A 26,863-nucleotide genomic window follows, 5' to 3' on the forward strand; every position below is an offset into this window, starting at 1 on the left:
CCATAATTCTGAGCTTTTTCACCCCCAAAAACGTTTCAAGTATAGTTCCTTAAAGGCTTTCTCTCCCATCATTTACATTTAGCCAGGCTAGTTGAAATAAAAAAGAATTAGAAGTAGCAGAATCACATGTCTATGGTAACAAATAATAGGAAACTACAATTTAAAAAACTCAAACTTCTCATTTGGTACTAAGTATCCTGTTTACTGGTATCTTTAACTGTCTTTTGTACTTTATCCTCAAAGTAAACAGACAAGTAGATACATATATTTAAACTATATACTTTAACTACAAGTAGCTATATGTAAACTATAAATAGATATGCTTTAATTTACTCACAAAATTAAATATGTACCAGTCTTTGCAGAGGATAAAGCAACCTAATTCAATGGTTCTTAATCAGGGGTGATTTTATCCACCAGAGGACATTTGGCAATGTCAAATGCCAAATGCCAAATTTGGAGACATTCCGGTGGAGGTGGGGGGGATGATTCCCTCAAGTGGGTGAGAGCCAAGGATGCTGCTAAACATCCTATGATGCACAGCCTCCCACCACAAAGAGCTATTGAGACCCAAAACGTCATTATTTCAGTGTTGAGAAACTCTGGCCTAGATACACAAATAGAAATGCAAAACCATTCTCTTTGTACACAACAGAGAAATGTATTCACTCTCATTAATAAATATTAGACCCTCTAAGCCAGACAGTCTCCTAAATAGCACATTAAAGGTACTATGTACATTTAAGAGCAAGATCAAAGAGGTGGAGCTTATAGCTTTTCCTAGTGATACTGGTTTGCTAAGCAAGAGCGATTTAGTAGGTAGGTACTAAAGAATGTTGCTGCCACCTAGGGGATGAAAAGAGAACTCCAAAAGCACCTCATTTGTAGCTCCAAAGCACAAGCTGGGAGATCTGTGGACACACAGTGCACTTATTCCCTGCATTTGAAACACTGAAAAGACAAACACACTTTGAGTTTTATGGCAAGCAATCTTATATATATATATAACTCAAGAGTACACAGGGCTTTCAATTAACTTCTTTTCCCTACTTTGTGTATGTGGTATGAAACTAGAAGTACAGGTTATGATAAGGATAGCAGGTGTTTGGTAGCTGTTTTATTTTTATTTTCTTTCGGTGGCTGTTGTGTTTTATTTTTACATTTAATTGAGGTAGGAATAGAAGGGTCAATGACCCCAGAACTCTCTGGTAGGATCTCTCTTTCCACACATCCCTTTCTTTGGGTCATAGAAAAACAACAATAAATTCTGTGCAAATTACAAAGATAACTCTTTTGTTTAAAAAATATTTTAATTAAATAAACTCTAATTAAATGAAAATAAGAAAGAATCACTATTCAGAAGAAAGAGATCTTTCTCTAGCCAGACATATCACACACACACAGTCTATAAAGATAACCATGCTGAAAGTACTTTTGTAAGAGGTTTGAGAAGAATGGAAGAGGAGTGTTTAACCACCCTCCCTGCAGTTTTTGGAGATACTAGTCATCAGACTGTGGGACTGCAGTATAACCAGAGTTAGAGGCTCCCTTTATATTCTCACCAGGGGTCTTCCTCCAGCTTCATCATGGCTAAATGAACTGAACCTTGGTTGTTTTTCATGCAGCAGAGGTAGAAAGCTCTGAACTCATCCAATGTAAGGATTTCAAAACATGACTGGTCCATGTACACCTTTACATCCCAGGCCATAACAGGGATGATTTCTCTCCTCTCTGTTTTAACAGTGCATCTTTACCCACCTACCATCTCTAACTTTGCTAAGAACCCTGTAAATACCACAATACAGGCCTTATTTTAGGCTAGAGGCTCAGAGCAAGAAAAATAAATGCCATTATAACTGAGACATGATTCCATAATTGGCAAAAAATAATTATCTGATGATCTCTGTGACCTCTTATACAAGTTACAGATCACAGTGGATAGATGGATGAAAAGATGGCTAAAGAGAAATGGGCAAGACACAAAATTTATATCAGAGATTCAGCAGTTCCAGGAATATTCTACAACACTATTCTCTTAAACAAAAAAGCTCATGCAATATTACATAAGAAAGTCCTTTCTTAAACAAATGTACAGTCTTATTTAGAATAGACACTTTGTTAACATTTATATTATATTAAAAATTATTGTGTTAGAATTAAAAATATCTACTTACCTACCTCATAGAGCTATTGAATGAGATAAGGCAAGAGAAAGCTTTTTGTTTGTTTGTTTTTTAAGAGATTTTCTCTATAGGACACATGCACTTGCCAGGGAGACAGAGAGAGACAGAGAGACAGAAAGCAAAAAATCAACCCCCCCAAGGGGTATGGGCATACCACAATCCCTTCTCCTCCATTCTCCTCTCTGGATCTCGGGCACACTCGCTGTTATTAATTCTTAAGAAAAAAATTGTACATAAGTGGAAATGTGGATGATACTGAGATGGTCACATTACCTAAATACAAATCATGATACATTAAGAGGTAATGTTATAATTATACTGGAGGATGAAGGCAAATTTATGAGAGTACAGAAGCATTAAGATTGTAAACCTGGCACAGCCATGGTGGCATAGCAATACTGCAATGCTCTTCAATGCTGGAAGTCATATTGAAGATTAGAGTTTGGTTCCTTGGTTGACTTACATACACCAGATGGGAATATGAATGCCTGTGGCCCTGGATCCCTGGGAAAGGCTGAGGAGAGGATTGCAGTGTGAATACCCTTAATGGAAGCACACAATTCCAATAAGCATCTAGGCAATATGGAAAGTCAAAAGAGAAAACAGAACATCCCACAGGTACCTCCAGACCCCAGGAGTAGGAAGGTGCTGCATCTAGATGAGTAAGAGACATTTCTTGTCCGTTTCTTCACATCTATACTGTCTAAATCAATGACTCTCAAAAGAACAATTAGTTTCCTTCTCTACTCAGAATGTAGCCACCCCTAACATAAACAATGCCTCCTGGCTCGTAGAATTCAAACCACTCAGATAAAATACTAAAGTATTTGCTTCAGAGTCTTTTACCAATTGTATACCTCCCCTTAGCTATTCCAAACTTTCCTTTTCTTAGTGCTAGCCATAAATTTTTGCCCTGTGCACAGGGTTTACTCAGTCCCCATTAGGATCCTTGCCAGGAATGTTCTGCTTACCACTCTTCACCTCCTTCACAATAAGGGGCTCAAATAACTCCAGCAGAGCAAGAATCCTAGAGTGTCATGGGAAATGCAATAATTATAGCTAATACTTATTGAATCTTTGTTCTTATCACATACTCTGCTAAACACTTTATCAACATCTTTTGTCATTCTCAAGACAACTTTATGAGGTAGGTACAATTATTATGCTCCACTTATGGTGAAGGAAACTGAGACTTTAGAAAGTTCTGAAATGCCTCAGTTTATGAACCTAGCAAATGTGGGGACAAACCTAACTTTACCAGATTCCAAAGTTGTGTTCTTTCACCACTATGTTTTCAGAGTTATTGTAAAACTACAGCAACGCAAAGAGGTTTAGATTTCATGTGGCAGCAACGTTAAACAGTTTTATAACAATGGTGTCCAGAATGGTTCAGGATTGGAAGCATTATATGGTAAAGTACTCTGGAACTAAACTAACTGTGAAGTGACTAGGGCCAGAACTAAGGCAAAGCAAATAGGAGCAGAAGAAGCAAAGGTTATGAGAAAGACCTCCAAGAATATTTAACAGAATTAGATGTCATACTAGGTTCTGATTTTAAAAATGAATTAAATGGTTGAGTCAAAGAAGATCCTTAAATTAGAAAGTTGACTTATTTTGAAAATGTTGAGAACACTCACATAAATAAGCACTTGGGAGAAATTAATGAATTTTGTTTGGCTATGTCAAGTTAGAATTTTAAAATATAAAGAAAACACTTCAGGATGTATGTAGGTACTGACAGAGAGTTCATGAATAAAACCTGAAAAGCAAAACTAGACAAATGAGATTATGTCAAACTAAAAAGCTTCCTCACAGCAAAAGAAACAATCAACAGAATAAAGAGACAGCTCACTGACTGGGAGAAATTATTAGCACACTATCCATCTGACAAAGGATCAATATATAAGAAATGCAAACAATTCAATAACAAAAAAAGAAAACAGCCCAATTATAAAAAGCAAATGACCTAAATAACAATTCTCAAAAGAAGTCATACAAATAGTAAGCAAACATAAAAAAAAAAAAGCTTGGAACCAGCAGTTGGCTTAATAGCTATGTTGCTGGACTCCCATGTAATCGACCACATTTCGAGTTCTGATCCCAGCAGCTTAAACTCACACCAGGTGTGTGTACATGCATGCCCAAGATCCCAAGAAGAGAATGGAGGAGAAAGGATTGTGGCATAGCCATCCCCCTTGGGGGGTGATATCTCACTTTCTGTCTCTCTGTCTCTGTCTTTCTGACGAACACACACAAACCATGGCAAAAACCTCTCCAAAAAAAAAAAAACTTAAATAAATAAAAATATAATGTTTTAACATTAACATAACCCAATCGATTATTTATTTAAAAATAAATACCAGAAGTATAAGTCAATAGTCAATGATTACACAACTGGAGTTGTAAGACTCTGTTGTTCTAGGTACTATGAAGATGATATAAAGAGTAGAATGAGGTAAATAATACAAAAGAAAAAGAGAAAACTACAATATACATATAAGCTAAACATTACAGGACTTCGGAGACCCAGAGAAACATTCCTCCTGAGGAAATTGGCAAGCATCTGAGATGGGCTTTCAATACTGAATTGAATGTCAAAGGAAAGAGAAGGTGGGAAGGACATTCCCAGTGAAGTAAGTACTGTCAGTAATTTTGAGGAACAGTCTGTTTGAGAATAGCAATTAGTTCAGGATACTAGAGTATACAGTTCATGGATGGGGGAGGAGAGACCATAGTGAAATATCAAGCTGGGGAAGTAGGTCAGAGCCAGATAATAGAGGGCTTAAAAGTCTATACTAAGGAGTGTGGACTTTGTTCTACCATTAATGGGAAGTCATCAAAAGCTTTCAAATTGGAAGTGACGTGTTTATATGTGAATCATATTCTAATTAATTTCCAAACATAAATAAATAATTTTCATAAAATAAATGAAATTCTGCCTCATGTCTCTCCCAAGTCATTTTACTTTCTTTGCAATCCTGCCCTTAGGTTAAAAGTCTTAAATTATTTTACTTTTTTTATGTTTTATACAGTATTTCCAATATTTCCAATTAACCTTTTATTTAACCTGAAACATTTTCTTATTTCTTTTCTGATTGGAGTTGAAAAGATCATTAATGTCAACCAGAGATGTCAATAAAAGAATTCTTCCTCTTTTATTTTAATCCTAAAATCTATTTATGACAGTCTTGCTGTCTGACCCAAATACCATTTGTAGTTGGACATAACAAAAAAAAGAACTTGTTCTGAGTGCTTCAACAAGGCTGTCCTTTGACAAATTCTCCTTATGCCATCTTGGCCATTTTTCTTCAAAGAACTCGGTTTCAGAGGAAAGGTATCTGAAGAAATCAAAACACATCTATTTCCCTTATAAAGATAGCCCTCCTGCTAAAAAAAGAAAAGAAAATTCTCAGACTATGATGACATCATTTTAAACTAGCTCTACTGTCTTTCAACACAGCCAACTAAAAACAAGAAAACTCTAGGAATCAGACCTCTTAGCTTTTTCTCCAAAGTAGCAACAGAAACTGTTCACTAGAAAACAGCTGTATTTTATTACATTCTCAGAGATTTTATTCTAATTGTTAGTTAAAATTCTCTTTTGTAGCATAAGTCTATTCCACCATATTCCATCTTCAACAAAAGAACAGAACTTCTCTTCCTGCCCTGTCATATTTTGAGTTGTATGCCAGCAACTAATGATTGGATTTTTTTAAATGTGGCAAATACACACAATGGAATACTACCCAGCCATAAAGAACAGAGAGATGATCATTCAATATAAGGTGGACAGATAAAGAAAATTTAATGCTAAGTGAAATAAACTAGACTATGAGAAAAAAATACTATATGCCCCCACTTAATTTATTCCAAGTGTTTGTACTCTGTGGTGTAAATTGAGAGATTCAAAGACAGAAAAGTAGCAAGGACAAGTATAGACACCAGAGACTGTAAGGAAGGGGGGGTAAGCATGGGGATAAGCAAAGGTGTGGGTAGAAAGATCTCAGGGGAAAAAAACATGCATTGTTGGGACCAGCAGATAGTGTCGCTGGACTCCCATGTAGTCGACAGCAGTTTGAGTTGTGGACCAGGTGGCTTAAACTCACACCGGGTGCATGTGCATACATGCCCAGAATGGAGGAGAAGGGATTGTGGCATGGCCATCCTCCGGGGAGGTGATTTCTTGCTTTCCACCTCTCTGTCTCTCTCTGTCTTTCTGGTGCGTGCACGTGCCCTATAGCAAAAACCATGCATTGTTGAAAACAATTGGTATGGTAATTTCTTTGATTTGGTTCTTACATACACTGCATTCATGCTTTGTATTGGATGCCATAAATTTGTACAAACAATTCAATACAAAAAAGAAAGTATAATATAAAATAAAATAAGGCCAAAAATCCTAAAGACTTAAGTATTACTTTTGGGCTGGGTTGGGCCTCTGAGTTCAGCTTCAGGACTGTGAAGTACTACCCAAGCCAGGGCTACCCCCACAGTGTGAGTCAGGATAGAAAGCCTCCAAGGTCCTCTACCTCTGTCTGGGTCGGGCCTCTGGGTTCAGCTTCAGGGCTGCAAAGTACTCCCCAAGCCAAGGCTCCCCTGCAGACCCCAGTGCCAGTCAGGTATGCAAATGTCACCCTCTTGATCTCCTCTGTACTTTCTAACTTTTTTCTGTTAAAAAAAAAAAAAAAAAACAGCTTTCTTTTGCCTTGTTTGTTCCTTTCTCGGGTTAATTGATCTCTTCTTCCTACACCTAAGATAGAAAGTCTCCAGGGTCCTCCACCTCTGTCTGGGTTGTGCCTTCACACCACTCAGCTTTCCATTTTTAACCCAATTTAATTTTCTGCAACATAATTTTTAATTTTTTCTTGTAGTACTTTTCTTTTTTCTTTGCTTTCTCTTCCTCTATTTCCTATTCTTTTCCTTTTACTTTATGCTCCTGTTTTACTGCTCAGCCCTTACCCACTGACTAGAGATTACCAGGTGCATAGTAGATAAATTCTGAACATTGTGAGTTTTAGGAATTCTTTGTACCTCACTGTAGTGGTTACAGAAATAGTGAAATTCCCCTTATAAATCCAATTGCAAAACTCCTGGGATTTTTTTGCACTGGAGAACACAATAAAAGAGAAAATAGCACTGAATAATTTTGTGGTAAGGAAACACATGAGCTCCCAATTTCACAATCCTTCTCTAACAAGTTAAGCAGAAGTGAATACATTACCAAATGACTAAGAATCAGAAAAGAGCCTCAAGAATGAGAGAATCAAGTAACACATCTCCAGCAAGGAAAGATTGTAACTTGTCTCTACATAGGGAACTATTAGAGGATATCACCGAAATATCAGAGAAAGAATTTAAAATATTTATGGCAACAAAATTCTTTGAGATGCAAGAGAAAAGAGATATTGAGCTCAAAGAGATGAGCAAGTCCTTTCACGACTTGAAAGAAGAATTGGACACCATAAAAAAAGAACCAAACAGAACTGTTAGATATGAAGGCTATAATACAGGAAATTAAAACCTCCCTCAAAAATATTAAAAGCAGGTTAGACCATGCAGAAGATTTTGGAATTTTGGAAGACAAAACTTCTAACTTAGAAAAAATTATCAAAAATTCTCCAGCCAAGAAAACCAAGCATCATATATGAGATACTAGATATCAAAAACACCCAAATATCCAAATAATTGGAATCCCAGAAAGTGAAGAATCTAATAAGGGCAAGGATAATCTATTCCATGAAATCCTGGAAGAAAATTTTCCAAGTCTAGAGAGGCATTCAAACATACAGACCCAAGAAATACAAGGAACCCCAGGTAAAATCAATCCAAGAAGATCCTCTCCAAGGCACATCATAGCTAGATTAACCAAAATGACAGGCGAAGACAAGATACTAAGATTGGCAAGAGAGAAACATCAAATCACCTACAAAGGCTATCCCATCAGGCTAACACCAGATTTCTCATGGGATAAAATGCAAGCAAGGAAAGAATTGAGAAATACATTCAAAGTGTTAAATGAAAATTTATTTCAACTAAGAATACTTTACCCAGTAAGATTATCCTTCATATGGGAAAGGAAAATAAAAATGTTCTTGGATAAACAGAATCTGATAGAATTTACCAACTCTAAACCAGCTCTTCAAGAAATTCTGAAAGGAGTACTATACCAAGAAAATTAAAGACACAGATAGCAACAAGAGAACAAAAAAACAATCAAGAATATGGCCAACTTAATTTTAGGGACAAGTCTGGAAATACCAATAATAACATTGAATGTTAATAGATTAAATTCTATCAAGAGACACAGGCTGGCAGACTGTATTAAAAATCAGAAACCCTCCATCTGATGCCTACAAGAAATCATCTCATGGATAAAGACATACATAGACTAAAAGTGAAGGGCTGGAAAAAGGTATTCCATGCAAATGGAAACCAGAAAAGAGCAGGAGTTGCTATAGTGATTTTGTACAAAATAGACTTTAAGACAAAAGTCGTAAAAATTGACAAAGGACATTATATAGTAGTAAAAAGGTTAATTCACCAAGATATAATGTTTACAAATATCTATGCACCAAATTTAGGAGCACCCAAATATGAAAAGGAAAGACTGGAAGATCTAAAAGGACAGATAGACTGTAAGACAATAATTATTGGAGATCTCAGCATCCCATTATCTCCTTTAGACAGGTCAATGAGACAGGAAATAAGCAAAGAGATCCAGGATCTAAATGATAGCCTAAATCAGATGGGCCTGATAGACATCTACAGAACTTTCCACCCAACAAAACACAAAATATGTATTTTTCTCAGCCCCACATGGTACTTTCTCAAAGATTGGCCACATAATAGGACACAAAACAAGACTACAGATTCAAAAGCATAGAAACTATGTCCAGCATCTTCTCTGATCATGATGGAATTAAACTTGATTTTAATCTCAGGAAAAAAAACTCAAAAAGACACAAATACATAGAAACTAAACAACCTACTTCTAAATGACTTCATGACTACTGAAGAGATTAAGACTGAAATCAAAAGATCATGGAAACAAATGATAATGAGTACACAAGTTTCCATCTTTTATGGGACGTGGCAAAAGCAGTCATAAGAGGGAAGTTCACAGCGATTAGTGTGCCCTAGAAAAAGATGGAAAGATGGCAAAAGGACAACCTAATATCATGCCTCAGGGAATTGGAAAAACAACAACAAAAAAAGTCAAAAAAATACCAGGAGAAAAGAAATAACAAAGATTCAAGCAGAAGTAAATGAAATAGAAAATAAGTGAATTATACAGAAAATAAATGAAACCAAATGCTGGTTCTTTGAAAAGATAAACAAGATTAACACACCATTAGCTAGACTAATTAAGAAGAAGAGAGAAAGGAACCAGATATACCAAATTCGCACTGAATTAGGCAACATTACAACCAACATAACAGAAATACAAAACATCATTAGAGGATACTATGAGCAACTATACACCAACAAACAAGAAAACCCAGATGAGATGAACAAATTACTGGAAACATATAACCTACCAAGATTGACTCAAAAGGGCATTGAAAGCCTGAATAGACTTATAATAAGTAATGAGATTGAATCAGTAATAAATAACCTCCCAACAAAGAAAGTCCAGGTCCTGATCGCTTGACTGCTGAATTTTACAAAACTTTTAAAGAAGAGGTAACCTCCATCCTACTCACACTGTTTCTAGAGATTCAAAAGGAAGGAACCCTTCCAAACTCATTCTATGAAACCTCCATTACCCTCATTCCCAAAATGGATAAGGATACAACAAAAAAAGAAAACTATAGGCCTATATCTCTGATGAATATAGATGCAAAAATTCTCAACAAGATACTTGCTAACCATATTCAACAGCATATAAAAAAGATTATTCATTATGACTAGGTGGGCTTTATTCCAGGGATGCAAGGGTGGTTCAACATATGCAAGACCATAAATGTAATACACCATATTAACAGAAAGAAAGATAAAAACCATACTATTTCAACTGATGCAGAAAAAGCATTCGACAAAATACAACATCCTTTCATGATTAAGATGCTCAGTAAAATTGGCATAAAAGGATAATTTCTCAGAATAATAAAAGTCATCTATGAAAAAACTATAGCTAATATTATACTGAATGGGGAAAAGCTTAAAGTTTTTCCACTAAAAACTGGTACAAGACAAGGCTGCCTACTTTCTCCATTCCTACTCAATATAGTACTGGAAGTCCTAGCTAAAGCGATCAGAAAAGAGAAGTAAATAAAAGACATTCCAATAGCAAAAGAAGAACTGAAATTATTTCTGTTTGCAGATGACATGACTGTTTACATAGAAGACCCAATAGTATCCACAAAAAAACTCGAAGTAATAAATAAATGCATACAATAAAGTAGCAAGATACAAAATTAACTTACAAAAATCTACAGCGTTTCTATATACAAACAACTAGCAGACAGAGACAGAACTGAAGAAAGTAATACCATTTACCATAGCCACAAGAAGTATAAGATACCTAGGAATAAATCTAACCAAGGAAGTCAAAGACCTCTATAAGGAAAACTATGAAAACCTTACAAGGAAATCAAAAAGGACACAAAAAATGGAAGGACATCCCATGTTCCTGGATTGACAGAATTAATACAATCAAAATGGCGATCCTACACAATTTAATCTACATAGTTAATGCGATCCCTATAAAATTACAAGAAACATTCTTCACAGATCTAGAAAAGACAATTATAGAATTTTTCTGGAATCATAAAAGACCCTTTATTGCCAAAGCCATTCTGCACAAGAAGCGTGGAGTCAGAGCATCTCACTTCCTGACCCCAAAATATATTTCAAAGCTGTGAGGGAACCAGCAGTTAGCGTAATGGCTATGTCGCTGGACTCCCACGTAGGTGACCGCGGTTCGCGTCCCGGACCTAGTGGCTTAAAACTATGCTGGGCACGTGTGCGTGCATGCCCAAGATCCCAAGAGGAGAATGGAGGAGAAGGGATTGCAGCATGACCATCCCCCCTGGGGGGTGATTTCTTGCTTTCTGTCTCTATGTCTCTCTCTGTCTGTCTGGCGAGCGCACATGCCCTATAGCAAAAACCTCTCCAAAAAAAATTTGAAAAAGCTGTGATAATCAAAACAGCATGGTATTGGCACAAAAACAGACATGAGGACCAATGGAACAGAGTGGAGTCCCCAAAAATAAACCCCAAAACATACAGCCAACTCATCTTTGACAAAAGGTATAGTCAATACAGTGGGGAAGTGAAAGCCTCTTTAGCAAATGGTGATAGAAAAACTGGGTATCCGCCTGCAGAAATATGAATCTGAACCCCTATCTGTCATGATTAACAAAAAGTCAACTCAAAGTAGATCAAAGATCTAAACCTAAGACCTCAAACAATAAGACTACTGGTGGAAAACACTGGGGAAACTGGGGAACACTGGAGTGGGCCCAAGACTTAAGACCCCCAAAGCACAGGCTATAATCCCCAAAATAAACAAGTGGGATTACATCATATTAAAACGTTTCTGCACAGCAAAGGACACTGTCACGGGTGAATCGAAAACCCTCAGAATGGGAGAGAATTTTTTTTAACTGTGCCTCAGAAAAGGGACTGATAACCAGAATGCACAAGGAACTCAAGCAGCTTACCTGAGAAAAAAAAGATCAACCCAATTACAAAATGGGAAAATGAGCTGAACAAAAAACTCTCTAAGGAAGACATACGAACAGCCAAAAAGCATATGAAAAAAAAAAATGCTCAATATCCCTCATCATAAGGGAGATCCAGATCAAAATCACAATAAGATACCACCTAACCCCTGTTCAAATGACAAAGATTAAAAATACAAAAAATGTTAAGTGCTGCAGGGGATGTGGTAAAAGGGGAACACTCATGCACTGTTGGTGGGACCATAAACTGATCTAATCACTGTGGAAAACAATATGGATCCTCCTCAAAGACCTTCAAATAAAACTACCACATGATCAGCAATTCCACTCCTGGGTATCTACCCCAGGGACAGGAGAATGCTCAAGAAAAGCACTTGCTTATCTTTATTCATTGCAGCCTTATTCACAATTGCTAAGACATGGAACCAATCCTAATGTCCACGAATGGATGAATGGATTGAAAAAGTGTGGCATATATACTCCATGGAATACTATTCAGCCATGAAAAACAAGGCCCTGGAATTTGTTAGAAAGTAGATGAATATGGAAGATCTGTTGCTGAGTGAAGTAAGTCAGGCTATAAAAGAGAGACATTGTATGTCTCCCCTTAACATATACTGTCAGCACTCTATGGCAGAGACTGAAATACTGGAGGACATATAAGCATTAAAAATTGTTATGGACACTAGAGCCAAAGTTGAAAGAGTGGGGGAAGAGAAGAGCATAGGAAAAGAAGTTTGGGGGAAAAAATGGAGAGGTAAGGCATTTGTGGGGTGCAGATACGGCTTATTACTTGTAGATGAAGACGTGCATATGTTCTCAACTGGGCTGGACTGAGGTGTATGTCATAAAGTCTCTTTAAAATCTAAATTATGTACAGCAATTAAATGTATAAATAATAATTAAAATTAATTTTAAAATTATGAAATTTTTAAAAGACAGAAAAATGATAAAAAGAGAAAAGAAAACTAATAACTGAAGGTGTTTATAGATGAATAAAAATTATATATGAGAAAAAAGAATTTAATAATTAATAACATTAATATTTTTTAAAGTATTACTTTCAGGCATATATCATATAATAAAGAAACTTGGCTACATAGTATTTTATACTCTGCTCTTGTAGATACCAAATAATACCCCAAAACAAGAAAGGGTCATGTAACACCAGTTCCCTGACTGTCCTTTCCCCACCCCAAATTCATCCCTCAAATGCATGCTCCCCTTTAGTTTCTCAGAACATATTTAACTCATATGTGTATAAGATCTGTGAGTGGAGGGGAATGGGAGCAAAGCTATAGGGACATGAAAACCAAGGAGGAAGTGAAAAACACTCTCATCTTCTAAAGGAGTAGCTGTTATTCAGTTGCAGTTTAAAAATGAAATTCCAATGTTGCATGATCTATTTTTCTAGACAAATAGAAATTCAGAAATGTACTTATTTTATAAAAATTTGAAACTAAGCTTTCTGACTGCACGGCTGGCTGCCAAGATGGTACCAAAAGACAAGAAGCCTAAGAGGTCAACCTGGAAGTTTAATTTGGACCTTACTCATCCAGTAGAAGATGGAATTTTTGACTGGAAATTTTTAACAGTTTCTGCAGGAAAAGGTTAAAGTCAATGGGAAAACTAACAACCTTGGAAATGTATTTCACATTGAACATCTCAAGAATAAAATCACAGTTGTTTCTGAGAAACAGTTCTCTAAAAGGTATTTGGAATATCTCACCAAGAAATACCATAAGAAGAACAGCCTTTGTGGTTGGCTTCGTGTGGCTGCATCTGACAAGGAGACTTATGAACTTCATTTCTTCCAGATCAGTCAAGATGAAGAAGGGTCAGAGTCTGAGGATTAGTTGAAGCCTCGCCTTACTGGGCTTTGCTTACTAAGTAAAGCATGCAGGATACATGAGAAAGAATCATCTAGAAATAGACTTTTCGGTTATTAATGAATAAAAATCACTGCTTGTAAAAAAAAAAAAACAGAAACTAAAAATTCAAAAACATTTGTAGAATGCCTCATGGCCTTGTAGGCCATGCCCTGAGCTCCTGTCTGATGTTCTGGAGTGAGCAATGACCTGGCCCCAGGGAGCAATCTAGAATCTGCACTGTATACTAGTATTTTCTTTTCTGCAGCTTCTTCACTGTCATTTTTCTTGAACTTGGTGACATGATAAGTAAAGGAAGGGAAAACATCCACTTCTCTGTCAGTTCTGTTCCCTTCCTCTCCTGGTCTTCTGCCTATTCATACTCTGGCTGTCAACAGATAGCATGCTGCCTTGACTATGAAAACTCTTAAGAGGCCTTCCTGGTTCTGGATATCTGAAATAATTTCCTACACATTGTCTCCTGAGATTTTCCAGAAAGACTGCTATCTTGACTGAAAAAAAAAAAAAAAAAAAAAAACACTACACTGAATCATATCTTACCCTCATTTTGTCAGTTATAACTAGACTTGGGCTTTTAGATGATCTTAATGAAAGTGTGCAAATATCAAATGCTATGTAAGTAGTCACAAAGCTAGGTTTGCCAGAATGAAGAATAAACACTGACCACAACTCAGTGCTGCAAAGTTCTCTTCATATTTTGATTTTGTGTGTTTATAGCAAACTGGATTGACCAAACTTATTATGGCTCATACTCTTTAAGGTGCTCTGATCATTAGGACCTGTATTCTGACCTGGTCTCCTTAGTCTCAAGCTTTGCGACATTTGCCTCTACAATCTGGTAATCTGTCCATCATGGCTGACCTCTACTCTTGGCGCCTACTTCTGGAGGTGATCAGTATTACTCAATGACCACAGGTTCACCCCACTTTCAAACACAGAGCCCTGTCCCACTTTCGACTATTCATATCTTGGTTTATAATGGTCAAGTTTGGATGTCTGAAGACAATGCCATTTGAGGAATGAAACTGATACCTAGTGGGCTCAACTTCTCACACAGCTATAATCCAAAGAATGCTGTGGTCCTCTTGATTTAGTTTTTACTCTTTTAGTGGCCCATCACCTACTCTAGTAATCCTTCCTGAAATCACTTTCATACTATTGGGTCATAGGAACAGTCATGATGCATTTTTACATAGAAAATTACAACATACATTTTCCGACAAACCAATATTTTCTTATTTTAGATAATAGATTTCGCTCCTTATTTATAAAGGTCTTTCTCAGTCTAGACACTAACTCACCATTTCTTTCCATTTTGAGAATAGATATTATGGTGTTAATATTAATAACATAAAATAATCTGCTACACTTCCCTAGAATTGCGTTTGGCTTTCTTCCTTTGCATTTGGACACTTTAACATGATGTTTCCCAACAGGAAACACAGACCTCAGAGCATGATTCTTGCCAGCTACCTGTCGCACTGAATACCAGCCAGATGCTCTGTGCCCTCTCTTTTAGCCCATCATTTGGCAGAGCTCAGGCTCTGGACTTGATCTGTTTGGGTTCAAATTCTGACACTGCTACTATGACTCTATATAGCCTTGGTCTCTATACTCCTTAAGATTTGTTTACTCTTTTGAAAATAGAGGTGATAATCCACATAAACATTCTTGTAAAGATTAAAGCAGTAGGGGTCATCAGTGGCGTGTAGGTTATGGCAGCTGGATCTTACATAGCCAGCTGTGTGACTTAAGTTCCAGACCCTGCAGCTTGAAAAAACATGCCAGGCACATGCATGTTGAGTGCCCAGAATCCTGAGAGTAAAGTGGAAAAGGGGTAGTGGCATACAAAGCCCACATAGGCTCATAGGCGGGTGACCCTGGTCAGATCTCATATACCTTTGGGAGAAAGCAATATCCACTTCTGGAGTTCCTCTCCCTTCCTCATGCCTGATAAGATCCATATTCATGTTTAAAGGCTCTGAACCCCTGCTGACTTTTGGGCAGAAACACAGTTCCAAATACATACTTGATTTGCAAATATATATTGCACCTACAATATTGCATCTGGTGGCCACTTGCAGCCTCCTGTCCATTCTCTGAGTCCCCAGCCCAGGGAATCATCTTCCTTGGGCCTCTCCTTCCCCTTCCCTGACCTCAGGTTCAGGGATCCCTCACTCTACTTTTATGTCTCCCTGTGTGCCTTCTCTCAAACCACCTACCACACTGTACTACTGTCATCTGTGTCCTGTATCTGAGAGTGATATTCCAAACTTCTAACAATTGATACAACTCTGGCTTACCCTATCAGAATACAGGCCAGCTACTTTGTATCCAGCAGCTACCTGCCAACCTACAGGGATGTGACTCTTACTCACAAGACAGTGAACTCTCAAAATAGAGGCTTTTTCTGTTTGTTCAGTTATTGTCTTGAAGGGTAATCTGTTTGTGTTTGGTGGGGGTTTTTTTATTATTGTTGTTGTTTGCTTATTTTCAGACAGGTTCTCACTATGTCATGATCCCTGCCTCAGCCTCCTAAGGGACTACAGACACACACTACATTACCCGAACAGTAGGAAAATCAAATCCAGGCCTTCTAATAGAAGCTATGTTTTATTCTATGCATCCCCAGCACTGATCACATAGGAGATGCTTAATAAATGTTTGGGACCAGCCTTGTGGCGTAGTGATTAAGGGAGCCAGACCCTACATGACTGATCACAGTTTTAATCCTGGCCTGGCAGCTTGAAAAATGTGTCAGGTGTGTGCAAGCCCAAATTCCTGACAGGATGGAGAAACAGAAGAGAAGAGAAGAGAAGAGATTGTAATAAAACCATACCCCACAGGGGACTGCTTTCTCCTTCTCCCTCCTTCTCTCCTCTCCTCCCCTCCCATCCCTCTCTGTTAAGCACAAGCACCTTCTGGCAATTAATAAAATGAAAGCATTAAGTAAATATTTGTGGATTCAATGAATACCTGTAAGGTTACTTGATGAAGCACAGTAGCGTCGCTTTCCCATCACCTCTGCTCCTTGTCCCTCACTTGTAATGCCCATGCCCATCCCCTTCTCCAGTTTTATCTATCGGTGTGATGGTTAAATGAGGCAAAATGTGAAAGAAAATAACATTTTGTGTGTCCGAAGTTAAGCACAGAGGTCCCTATAAGCTTAGGTATCTAATCAAACCTCTGTAAATTCCAGTCAGTTATAAAACTGTTCCTCCAGGAATAGCTCTCCCTACCCCTAGCCCCTAGAGCCCAGTATTTGCAAACTCATCTTTCTACATTTCATACATACAAGTTCTGACTACTTTTTTAAAATGTATGCAGTTCAGACTAGCTGGTGGTGTGGAGGTTAAGGTGACTGGATCCCAAATTAGCTCGAGTCCCAGATCTAGTGGCTTGAAAAACATGCCAGATGCATATATGCCTGCCCCAAATCCCAAGATGAGGGAGAAATGGAGAAGGGATGACAATGTGACCATTCTCTAGAGGGGGGCTTTCTCATTTTCCCATTTCTATCTCTGGCAAGCACATACATGCTCTGGCAAAAGTTTTTTTTAAAAAGCCAAAAACATAGCAAGCTCAACAGATGACATTTTGAAATGCTGTTGAATGGTGATATGCCCTTCGTGTATTATTGGGAGTTGTCTTTGCAATTGACAAAATGTAATTGCTGTTGTCTTTGTAATTGACAATGTGTAATTGACAAAAATTTCTCTTAGGACACCAATCAAAACAGACTAGAAGTTCTTTCAGCAAAATCACATAGTTCCCAGGCATCCTTTGTGGTGTGTGGCTTAGTACCACACAGCCCTCAGTTCAAAGGCAACTCTAAAGACAGAGTTCTAGCAAATCTAGGATCTAAGGCAGTATGTGTACCATACAGGCTCCAATAGTGATATTTCCACTGATTTGGCTTCATTCCATATTCCAGCCTAGAACAATCATGAACAAGGAACTGCACTAAATGCAATGTGTATTTTAGTTCCCATTTTTTAGGCTTTACTTATAGTTTGTTATGGTATTAAAATGACAACAACAAAAGACATTCCCAGAATCACCATTCCATACCAATATAAAAAAGTTTTAACCAAAGCTTGGTTATACTATATGAAAAGTAAGTTTATAAAACCATTCAGTTGTGAAGGTTTGAGAGTCAGTCCTTTAATACTGTTCAATGGTGTTAAGCATTGCCATAAGAGAAAAAAATTAAAAGAACAGTCCTAGCGAAACCCAAGGGAAAGAACAGGCCTGGTGAGACCCAAAGCAAAATCAATGATCTTGTGGTGAAACACACATTCTATTGTGACCAACTTTCGTTAATGTTTTGATGGCATAATATAGCACTGGATAAACCCAGAGAAAAATAATTCTACATCAAACTGTACAAAGAGGGCTGGAGATACAGCTTGGTGCTGCCATGACTCCTCAAGACATTCAAAGGGCAAAGACATGAGCTAATTTTCCCAGCTTTGAGCTGGAAGGTGTATTTCTATCCAGGAAAGAGGGGCTGCTGCTACCTCTTACAAAGCAAGTTTTAATGGATAAATGAAATGAATAAATAAAAAAACCTAAATAAAGGTCATTTTGGAGAACTAATGAGTGAACATGAAAAATCACATTGCTTTAGAAAAGGTGACAAGAGAGATCAAATTCTATTTACCTCGTATATAAGGGAATTTTGGGGAACAGCAGATAGCTTGGTGATTAAGGTGTCGGATTCCCACATGATTAACCATTATTCAAGTCCTGGATCCAGCAGCTTGAAATCACGCTGGGCATATGTGCATGCATGCCCAAAATCCTGAGGGGAAAATGAGAAGTATTACAACATGGCCATCCACCCAAGGGGTGATTTCTCACTTTCCCTCTCTCTCTGTCTTTCTCCAGCGAGCGTACATGCCCTATGGCGAAAACATAAAAATAAATAAGCAAATAAACAATGAGCTTTCTTCACTATTATTTCTCTATCACATATTACTGATGCCCTGCATTTTATCATGGTACACATCTTGTCATGCTGCCCATTTTTCTATATTAAACATAAAATCAAAACAAACTACTCCTATAAAGTGATAAGTAAAATTTTCATAATCTTCATTTTAACTAACAAGTTATGCAAGATAGTTGGCATTCAGCCATTTCACAATTACACGGACCCAACACATCTATCTGTATGAACAATATATAGGCGTAATAAGTACTTGATAAAATTTGGTTATTATAAATTTATACCAGAAAAAAAAAAAGAAATTTACACCAGAAATGAAATCTGTAGTGATTTACTTTATCAATCATTCTATTGTTTTTGTTTGATCACTGGTATATAAAAAAAACTATTGGGAACCAGCAGTTAGCGTAACGGCTATGTCACTGGACTCCCACGTAGTCAACCGTGGTTCGTGTCCCGGACCCGGTGGCTTAAAACTCACGCCGGGCGTGTGTGCGTGCGTGCCCAAGATCCCGAGAGGAGAATGGAGGAGAAGGGATTGCGGCGTGACCATCCCCCCTGGGGGGTGATTTCTCGCTTTCTGTCTCTATGTCTCTCTCTGTCTGTCTGGCGAGCGCACGCGCCCTACAGTGAAAATCTCTCTAAAAAAAAAAAAAAACTATTAAAAATCTCTATATTTTATATGTCACAAATGAATTATAATTATAACTGCTAGGCCATCCTTAACCATTTATTATTTTCATTCCTTTCGTTTCTATCATGACGACGTCTTGAATTAAGAATCTAACAGGAAAGAAAATCTTGGAAAAAGTGAAGCTTGTATAGTAGGACTCCTCATAAGAACAATACATTAAGAATAAAAAGTTAAAGCTAGTGTAAATAAAAGAGACCCAGAGGGCAAACTAAGGAGGAGTGGTCTTTCCAGTAGAGTTACCCATACTTGGCACTAGCTTTCTTTCATCTTGTTTTAATGCATTCCATTTCATCATCATAGTTATCTAGATGAGCACAAACAGGCTGAGAGCCATGTGTGGGTTGCCTAATTACAGTAACCTGAGGTTTGGCCAGTTAGTAGCTAATTTTCTGTTTATGAAGAAAGGCCTACTGATGATTTCTATAATCATCATTATTAATACCTCAAAGGTAACTCCACCCAAAAATGCTGGGGGCTGCTAAGATAGGGCATGGGTGGGGCCAGAGCATTCCTTTAAATACCTATGCTCACAGCACAAACTCCTCTCTGAAGAGTGTTTTAGGCCTGCTTGTTCTCTCTCTTGCACATTCTAATCTGGAGTTTATTTTTAATTCTACTCACCCATCTGGAGGATTCCAGCCAGCACCATGGCTGATGATGAGCTGTCTGCCTTGGTAGTGGATAACGGGTCAGGGATGTGCAAGGCAGGCTTTGGCGGTGATGATGCTCCCCGTGCCGTGTTTCCCTCCATGGTGGGGCGACCCCGACATCAGGGGGTCATGGTAGGTATGGGCCAGAAGGACTGCTATGTTGGAGATGAGGCTCAGAGCAAGAGAGGCATTCTGACCCTGAAGTATCCCATTGAGCATGGGGTAGTCACCAACTGGGACGATATGGAGAAGATCTGGCATCACACTTTCTACAACGAACTTCGCGTGGCACCAGATGAGCATCCTATCCTCCTCACTGAGGCACCCCTCAACCCCAAGATCAACCGGGAAAAGATGACTCAGATCATGTTCGAGGCCTTCAACACACCTGCCATGTATGTGGCTATCCAGGCTGTGCTGTCCCTCTATGCCTCTGGACGGACCACAGGCATCGTGATGGATTCTGGGGATGGAGTCACTCACACTGTGCCCATCTATGAAGGTTATGCCCTGACCCATGGCATTCTACGTCTGGATCTGGCAGGTAGAGACCTGACTGATTACCTCATGAAGATACTGACAGAACGTGGCTATAACTTCACCACCACAGCTGAGCGAGAGATTGTGAGGGATGTCAAAGAAAAGCTGTGTTATGTGGCCCTGGACTTTGAGCAGGAGATGGTCAGTGCAGCTGCATCCTCCTCACTGGAAAGGAGCTATGAGCTTCCTGATGGGCAGGTGATCACCATCGGGAATGAACGCTTTCGATGCCCTGAAGCCATTTTCCAGCCTTCTTTTTTGGGCATTGAGTCCAGTGGGATCCATGAGACAACCTTCAACTCTATCATGAAATGTGATGTGGATATTCGCAAGGATTTATATGCCAACACTGTGTTATCTGGAGGCAGCACCATGTACCCAGGCATAGCTGATCGGATGCAAAAGGAAATCATAACCCTGGCACCCAGCACCATGAAAATCAAAATCATAGCTCCTCCTGAGCGGAAGTACTCTGTTTGGATTGGGGGCTCCATCCTAGCCAGCTTGTCCACATTCCAGCAGATGTGGATCAGTAAGCAGGAGTATGATGAGGCTGGTCCTCCAATTGTGCATAGAAAATGTTTCTGAGTGGGTTTCTGTGCTAATGGGTTTACATTTTCCTTTTTTCTAGGTCATAGCAATGGTTCTGCTTTTGTTCTTTTTCAATTAAGTCAAAGTTAATAGTCCATTCTTCAGAGTGTAAACTAGAAAGCCCATTTCTCCATCCACATACCCCAGCTGTTGCTCAGCTAACTACATCTTTTTTTTTTTTCTTGGAGAGGTTTTTGCTATAGTGTGCGTGTGCTCGCCAGACAGACAGAGAGAGACATAGAGACAGAAAGCGAGAAATCACCACCCAGGGGAGATGGCCACGCCACAATCCCTTCTCCATTCTCCTCTCAGGACCTTGGGCACGCATGTACATGCGCCCAGCATGAGTTTAAGCCACCGGGTCCGGGACTTGAACCGCGGTCGATGACGTGGGAGTCCAGCGACATAGCCATTACGCTAACTGCTGGTCCCTAAAATTTCCAAGCTTTAAAACCTAATTTTTCATAGCATATTTAACAATAGTATACTATACAACCTGTAAAAAAAAAAAGTGTATTTATCAACCGTGTCTTATTAGTTAAGTACTTTGTTTTGTTTACTTCTTTGTAGAGGGATAATGATTTATATGTCAACAATATCCATATATGAGGGAATTTCATAAAGTTCATAGAAAAAAATTAAAGTACAAGATTATTTTGTTGCAAAAAATTAAAATCCATGCATACTTTTTCCATAATAAACATTTTCCATAGACTTTTTGAAGACTCCCTGATAAATGTAAGTACCAGAGAAAGAAAACATTATATTGTAAAATGAGCTAATACACCTGGTTATCTGAACAGCTACTGTGAATTTCTTTACTCACTAACAGTCATCATTTTTAGTAGCTCCATATTTCAATTGTTTCCCTTATTTAATAAGCATAAAAAATAGCCATCATTCCATCACTGCTTTATAAGTCAACTGAATTTTCAGCTCACAGTGGAGGTCTGCTGATCAAACATACATTTTAATGTCTTGCTTATCAAACCACATTATACTTATAAAACAGCAAAATTATAGATAGGGCCTAATTTTTAAAATAGTGAGAGATATTATAATATCAATTAACATCATTATGCTATAGTTTGACAAAGATAATTTTATTTTATTTCTATTTCTTAACATAATACCAATGTCTTAAATAATTTCCATAGGCCATGATTTTGAATATTTCTCTTATACAAGAATTTCTCTGTAGAAAAACATAGCTGAAACATGTCCATAAATTAAAAATTTTAGTAACAGTATAGTAATAACAATTTTATTCCTTCAAATATTTTAGAATAATTCTGTTTTATTGTATTAGTAATAAGCAATACTTCTTTATGCAGAGTATCTCTGAGATACTAGCATCTTAGAAAATATATGTGTATCATCCTGTTATGTCTAAAGAATTTTAGTGACTTCAGGGGTGATTTCTCAATTGATTTTAAATACTGGTGTATTTATTTCAATCTATGTTGTTATTTTCTGATTGGATATCAGGGTTATTTATATTTTTTAAAGTTTTTTTGTGAGAAGTTAAAATATTTATTTGGGCTACTTACTAAAGTACTATCAAACTCTTATACTGAGGAATCTCTTTTCCTCTTAGTTGGAAAATATGTCTCAATCTCTTAATTAGAATCTTTAGGAATTTTATTTTTCAAATTTGATTATTTTCTTTATCTGAAAGCATGATCTTTAAAAATGCACCTAACCAAAATTAATCTCCAAAAGCCCTTTATTTTACAAGACTTCAAGTCTCTTATCATTAAATTAAAATTGCTTCATACTTGCGTACCTGGATTTCCTATTATTTCCCCTCAATCCTTCCCAAACAACTGAAGAATGAACCAGAGAAGATCACTTTTTCTATATGTGACCTATTCATCTGTTACAATTTTACACCTGGTATATATTTTAATAAATAAAGATGACTAGTCAGATTACAAATTCCTGTAATCTCAATTTAAAAGTTGTGATTCACCAAATGGAAAGGTTACCAGTTCATATTTAGAGAACTTCCTGATTACACTGGGCATATGTGTACTCCTGATCCATGCTGACCGAAGCTGGGGGGGGGGGGGGGAAAGGGGGGTTGGATCATCGTGTTAAAACCTTGTTAGAGATGCTGTCACTCTCTCTTCCTCTCTCTCTCTCTCTCTCTCTCAGTCATGGAATAAATAAACTTTAAAAGAAAAACTGATGTTTAGTAGATGAATAGTCTTTGGGTAATTAATAAGGAGAGATAATGATGTTAATAATAATAATATCCTAGATTTATATGCTACAATGCTTTTCATTTGCAGAGTGAGTAGTTCTCACATTTTGACCTACATTCGGAATCACAGAAAAATTACATCTCCTCACCCACAGATAATTCATGGGAAGGTAAGCTAAACTTCTAAGAGCATGAATTATAGAACCTCCACAATATTAGAACCCCCAAAATGCATGCAAAAATTTAAACCTACAATCTCTAGATATTCTCCTATTCATCAACATTGGCTGACTAATGGATGACTTTAATGAGGGAACATCTCATCCAACAACTTTATACTTTAGAATCAATACCATATATTCAACCAGTATGTTATTCATCAGTGGTTCACCAACCAATTTTCTTAGAGAATGTTACATAGATACAGATTCTCTGGACCTAGAATCAGAAATTTTGCTTCAGTACCTTTAGAGGGGAATCAAGAGTTCAAATGCACAGTCATCAATAGGAATTACAGCTCTAAAGAACTAAGAACCTATGAAAAAAATGCTGAGCATTTTTTCATATGCTTTTTAGCTTTCATGTTTTTCTTAGTGAGATGTCTGTTCAGCTCATTTGCCCACCTTTTAATTGGGTTGATCACTTTTTGGGGAGGGTAAGCTTTTTGAGTTCCCTGTATATTCTAGTTTTCAGTCTCTTATCTGAGGCATAGTTTGCAAATATCCTCCCGTTCCAACGGTTGTCAATTCACTCTAATTGTTTCTTTTGCTGTGCAGAAGCTTTTTAACCTGATGCAGTCCCACTTATCTATTTTGGTGCTTATTGCCTGTGCTTTGAGGGTCTTGTTCAAGAATTCTTTGGGATGTGAGGACGATTTGGCTGTGACATCTATCACCCCATTGATAGCCAGAGTTGATTCAGCAGATCTGGCTGGCTAGGCAGGTATACTTTTCCTCCTTCACCACTCCATGTGAGTCCCTCCCAATGCTGAGCACTCAGTCAAAGAAGACAAACATCCCAATAGAAGAGGACAGTTCTTCAGTTAAGGGTATACAAACAGCTGTGCTCCCCTGCTTGAACCTCCAAACAAACTCTCAAGGTCCATTGTAGGAGAACATAGGGTATTCAAGCTTCCAAGACTTCAGACACATTCAATTAAGGCACTGTATGTCACAGTGTGTGTTTCTTTAATAATAATAATAATTTTTTCAAAAAGAAAGCCTTTGCCTACCCCAATGTTTCTCAGAGTTTCTTCCCAGTGTTTTCCACCAGTAGTTTTAGTTTGAGGTCTTACTATTAGATCCTTGATCCATTTTGAGCTGACTTTTGTTAATATAGGGATCCAGTTTCATCTTTTGTGTAAATGGATACCAGTTTTTCCAGCATCATTTGTGTAAAAAGTAGTGAAAAGGGAACTCCCTACACTGTTCGTGGGAATGTAAATTAGTACAGCCCACTGTGGAGAACAATATAGTGGTTCCTCAAAGACCTACAAATAGAACTACCATATGACTCAGCAATTCCACTCCTGGGTATGTACCCAAAGGATAGGGAAATGCTCAGTCAGAAAAACACTTGCACATCCATGTTTATTGCCACATTATTCACAATTGCTAAGACATGGAATCAACAGATGAATGGAAAAGTGTGGAACATAAACACTATAGAATACTAGTCATAACAAACAATGAGACCCTGGCATTTGATAGAAAGTGGTCAAATATGGAAAATATACTGCTAAGCAAAACAAGCCAGACTATGAAAGAGAGGCATGGTATGTCCCCACTCAATATATACTAAATGTCTGCACTCTAAGGCAGAAACTGGAAGATTAGAAGGTATAAAATCAGGGAGAGCAATGATGATACTTGAGACAGTGTGAGAGGAGGATGGGAAATGGAGAAGGATAAGTGGGAGAAAATCAAGGCGAAGAAAGAAGCAAAACATTTAAGCAAAACAAAAATAGAAATAAATTTGATTATAATACATATGGTAATATCTTTGAACCAATGTACAGTATATTCATGATGGGAAAATTCATTTGGTATACTGTAATGATACAGTGATTGAATATAAAATAAATAAGTAGATAAAAGAACGGAGAACCTAAAGCACAGTACAGACTCCAAAGATAGGTAAGGGTCATGGACATTTGTCTCAGCTATTTTCCTTCTAACATGGGACAGCACTGAAGCAGTCTTCTCAAATAGACTTCATACCAAGTAAATGATTTCCACTCTCCCTCAATGATACATCCTAAGCAGCAACCACTCACGTATCCCTAAACTTTTTTTCAAGTACAGTAATATATTTCTGAAAGCATAATTGGTCCAAAGTCAACTTACATGCTCTTCTTCCCTAAAATACAGATGTGCTGAATTTTCAATGATATAAATGTTGGACTGTATCCTAGATAAATAATGTACAATTCTGTAATATAGAAGGGCCTAGATATGAGTACTATATTTTCCAGATAAGAGATAATATTTTGGGTCACAAGGACCTTATCATATTTATTCACTTATTTCACCACTATGAAGTCAGGGGCCTACTCTGGAATGTACTAGAGAAATGTTTCAAGGACCTTGGGAATTAATAATCCAGTAGAAGGAGAACTATGTGCAATGCAGTGTAATCTAAAGGCAGTTCACAGGCCAAATACCATCTAAGGTATTACAGTCATTCGTATAAGGGTATTATATGAACCCAGGTTGATCTAATAAGTGTTTACAAAGTAGATTGAGTAATTGTGTCAAGTTTTAAGCACACAAAGTTGTACTGATCACAGAAACTTTTCTTAGATTACATAGGCACCATTATAGTTGCTATTTATTGATATTAGTAGGGTGGTTAACCTTTATTCTGATTATTTCCATTGGACCATACCAGGAATTGTAAAGAAACTAAAAAAGTGCATAACAGTTTTTTAAGATTTGTTTTTCCATAAGGCCCATGTACTCACTAGAGAGAGAAAGGCAGAGACATAGAGAAGTAGAGTGAGAAATCATCCCCCAGGGAAGATGGCTGTAATGCAGTCCTTTCTCCTTCATTCTTCTCTTGGGATATGGGGCACATATGCACACATGTCCAACATAATTTTAAGCCACTGGTTCAGGACTCATACTGTAGACAGTCATGTGGAAGTCTAGCACCTTAAACACCACACCACCTGCTGGCCCAAAAAAATGCACAACTTTCTAGCCTTTCCTCCTCCCTTTCTAAGGAAAAGCAACAAAGTCCCTAGTGTTCTTGCTGTACTGCTTACATGCATCTAACATTGCAAACGCATTACAAATGCATCCACTATACCCACCCTCACACCATCAAGAAGCACCTGGAGGATGGGAAGGACAGCAGTTATCTTCCAGTGTTTTCCCAGTACCAGCACATCCTATTAACATAAATAAACATAGTTTAAATGAATACATTTGTGAATTTATGGGCATGGTGTATTTCTTGAACATCATGGTTCA

At 37.6% G+C, this 26,863-nt stretch overlaps 1 protein-coding gene and 1 pseudogene across 2 annotated transcripts; both read left to right on the forward strand.

Moving 5' to 3' along the window:
- Positions 1 to 13,361: 13,361 nt before the first annotated feature.
- On the forward strand, positions 13,362 to 13,725 carry LOC102486151 (60S ribosomal protein L22-like 1 pseudogene; annotated as a pseudogene).
- Positions 13,726 to 20,050: 6,325 nt separating this feature from the next.
- Positions 20,051 to 21,181, forward strand: LOC102486575 (actin beta like 2). 2 transcript variants are annotated; one of them, XM_006148971.1, is made up of 2 exons: positions 20,051 to 20,179; positions 20,306 to 21,181. In XM_006148971.1, exons 1-2 carry the CDS (start codon positions 20,051 to 20,053, stop codon positions 21,179 to 21,181), a joined length of 1,005 nt encoding a protein of 334 aa, XP_006149033.1. The 2 variants fall into 2 exon arrangements, with proteins under 2 accessions (XP_006149033.1, XP_006149032.1); XM_006148970.1 differs by having other exon boundaries at positions 20,051 to 21,181.
- The last annotated feature ends 5,682 nt before the right edge of the window (positions 21,182 to 26,863 follow it).

Source organism: Tupaia chinensis, unplaced genomic scaffold (genome assembly GCF_000334495.1).
Source record: "Tupaia chinensis unplaced genomic scaffold, TupChi_1.0 Scaffold000251_1, whole genome shotgun sequence".
Classification (NCBI taxonomy): domain Eukaryota; kingdom Metazoa; phylum Chordata; class Mammalia; order Scandentia; family Tupaiidae; genus Tupaia; species Tupaia belangeri.

Coding starts and splice junctions, on each gene's coding strand:
- LOC102486575 (XM_006148970.1), top strand. CDS start 20,051: ATGGCTGATGATGAGCTGTCTGCCTTGGTAGTGGATAACGGGTCAGGG.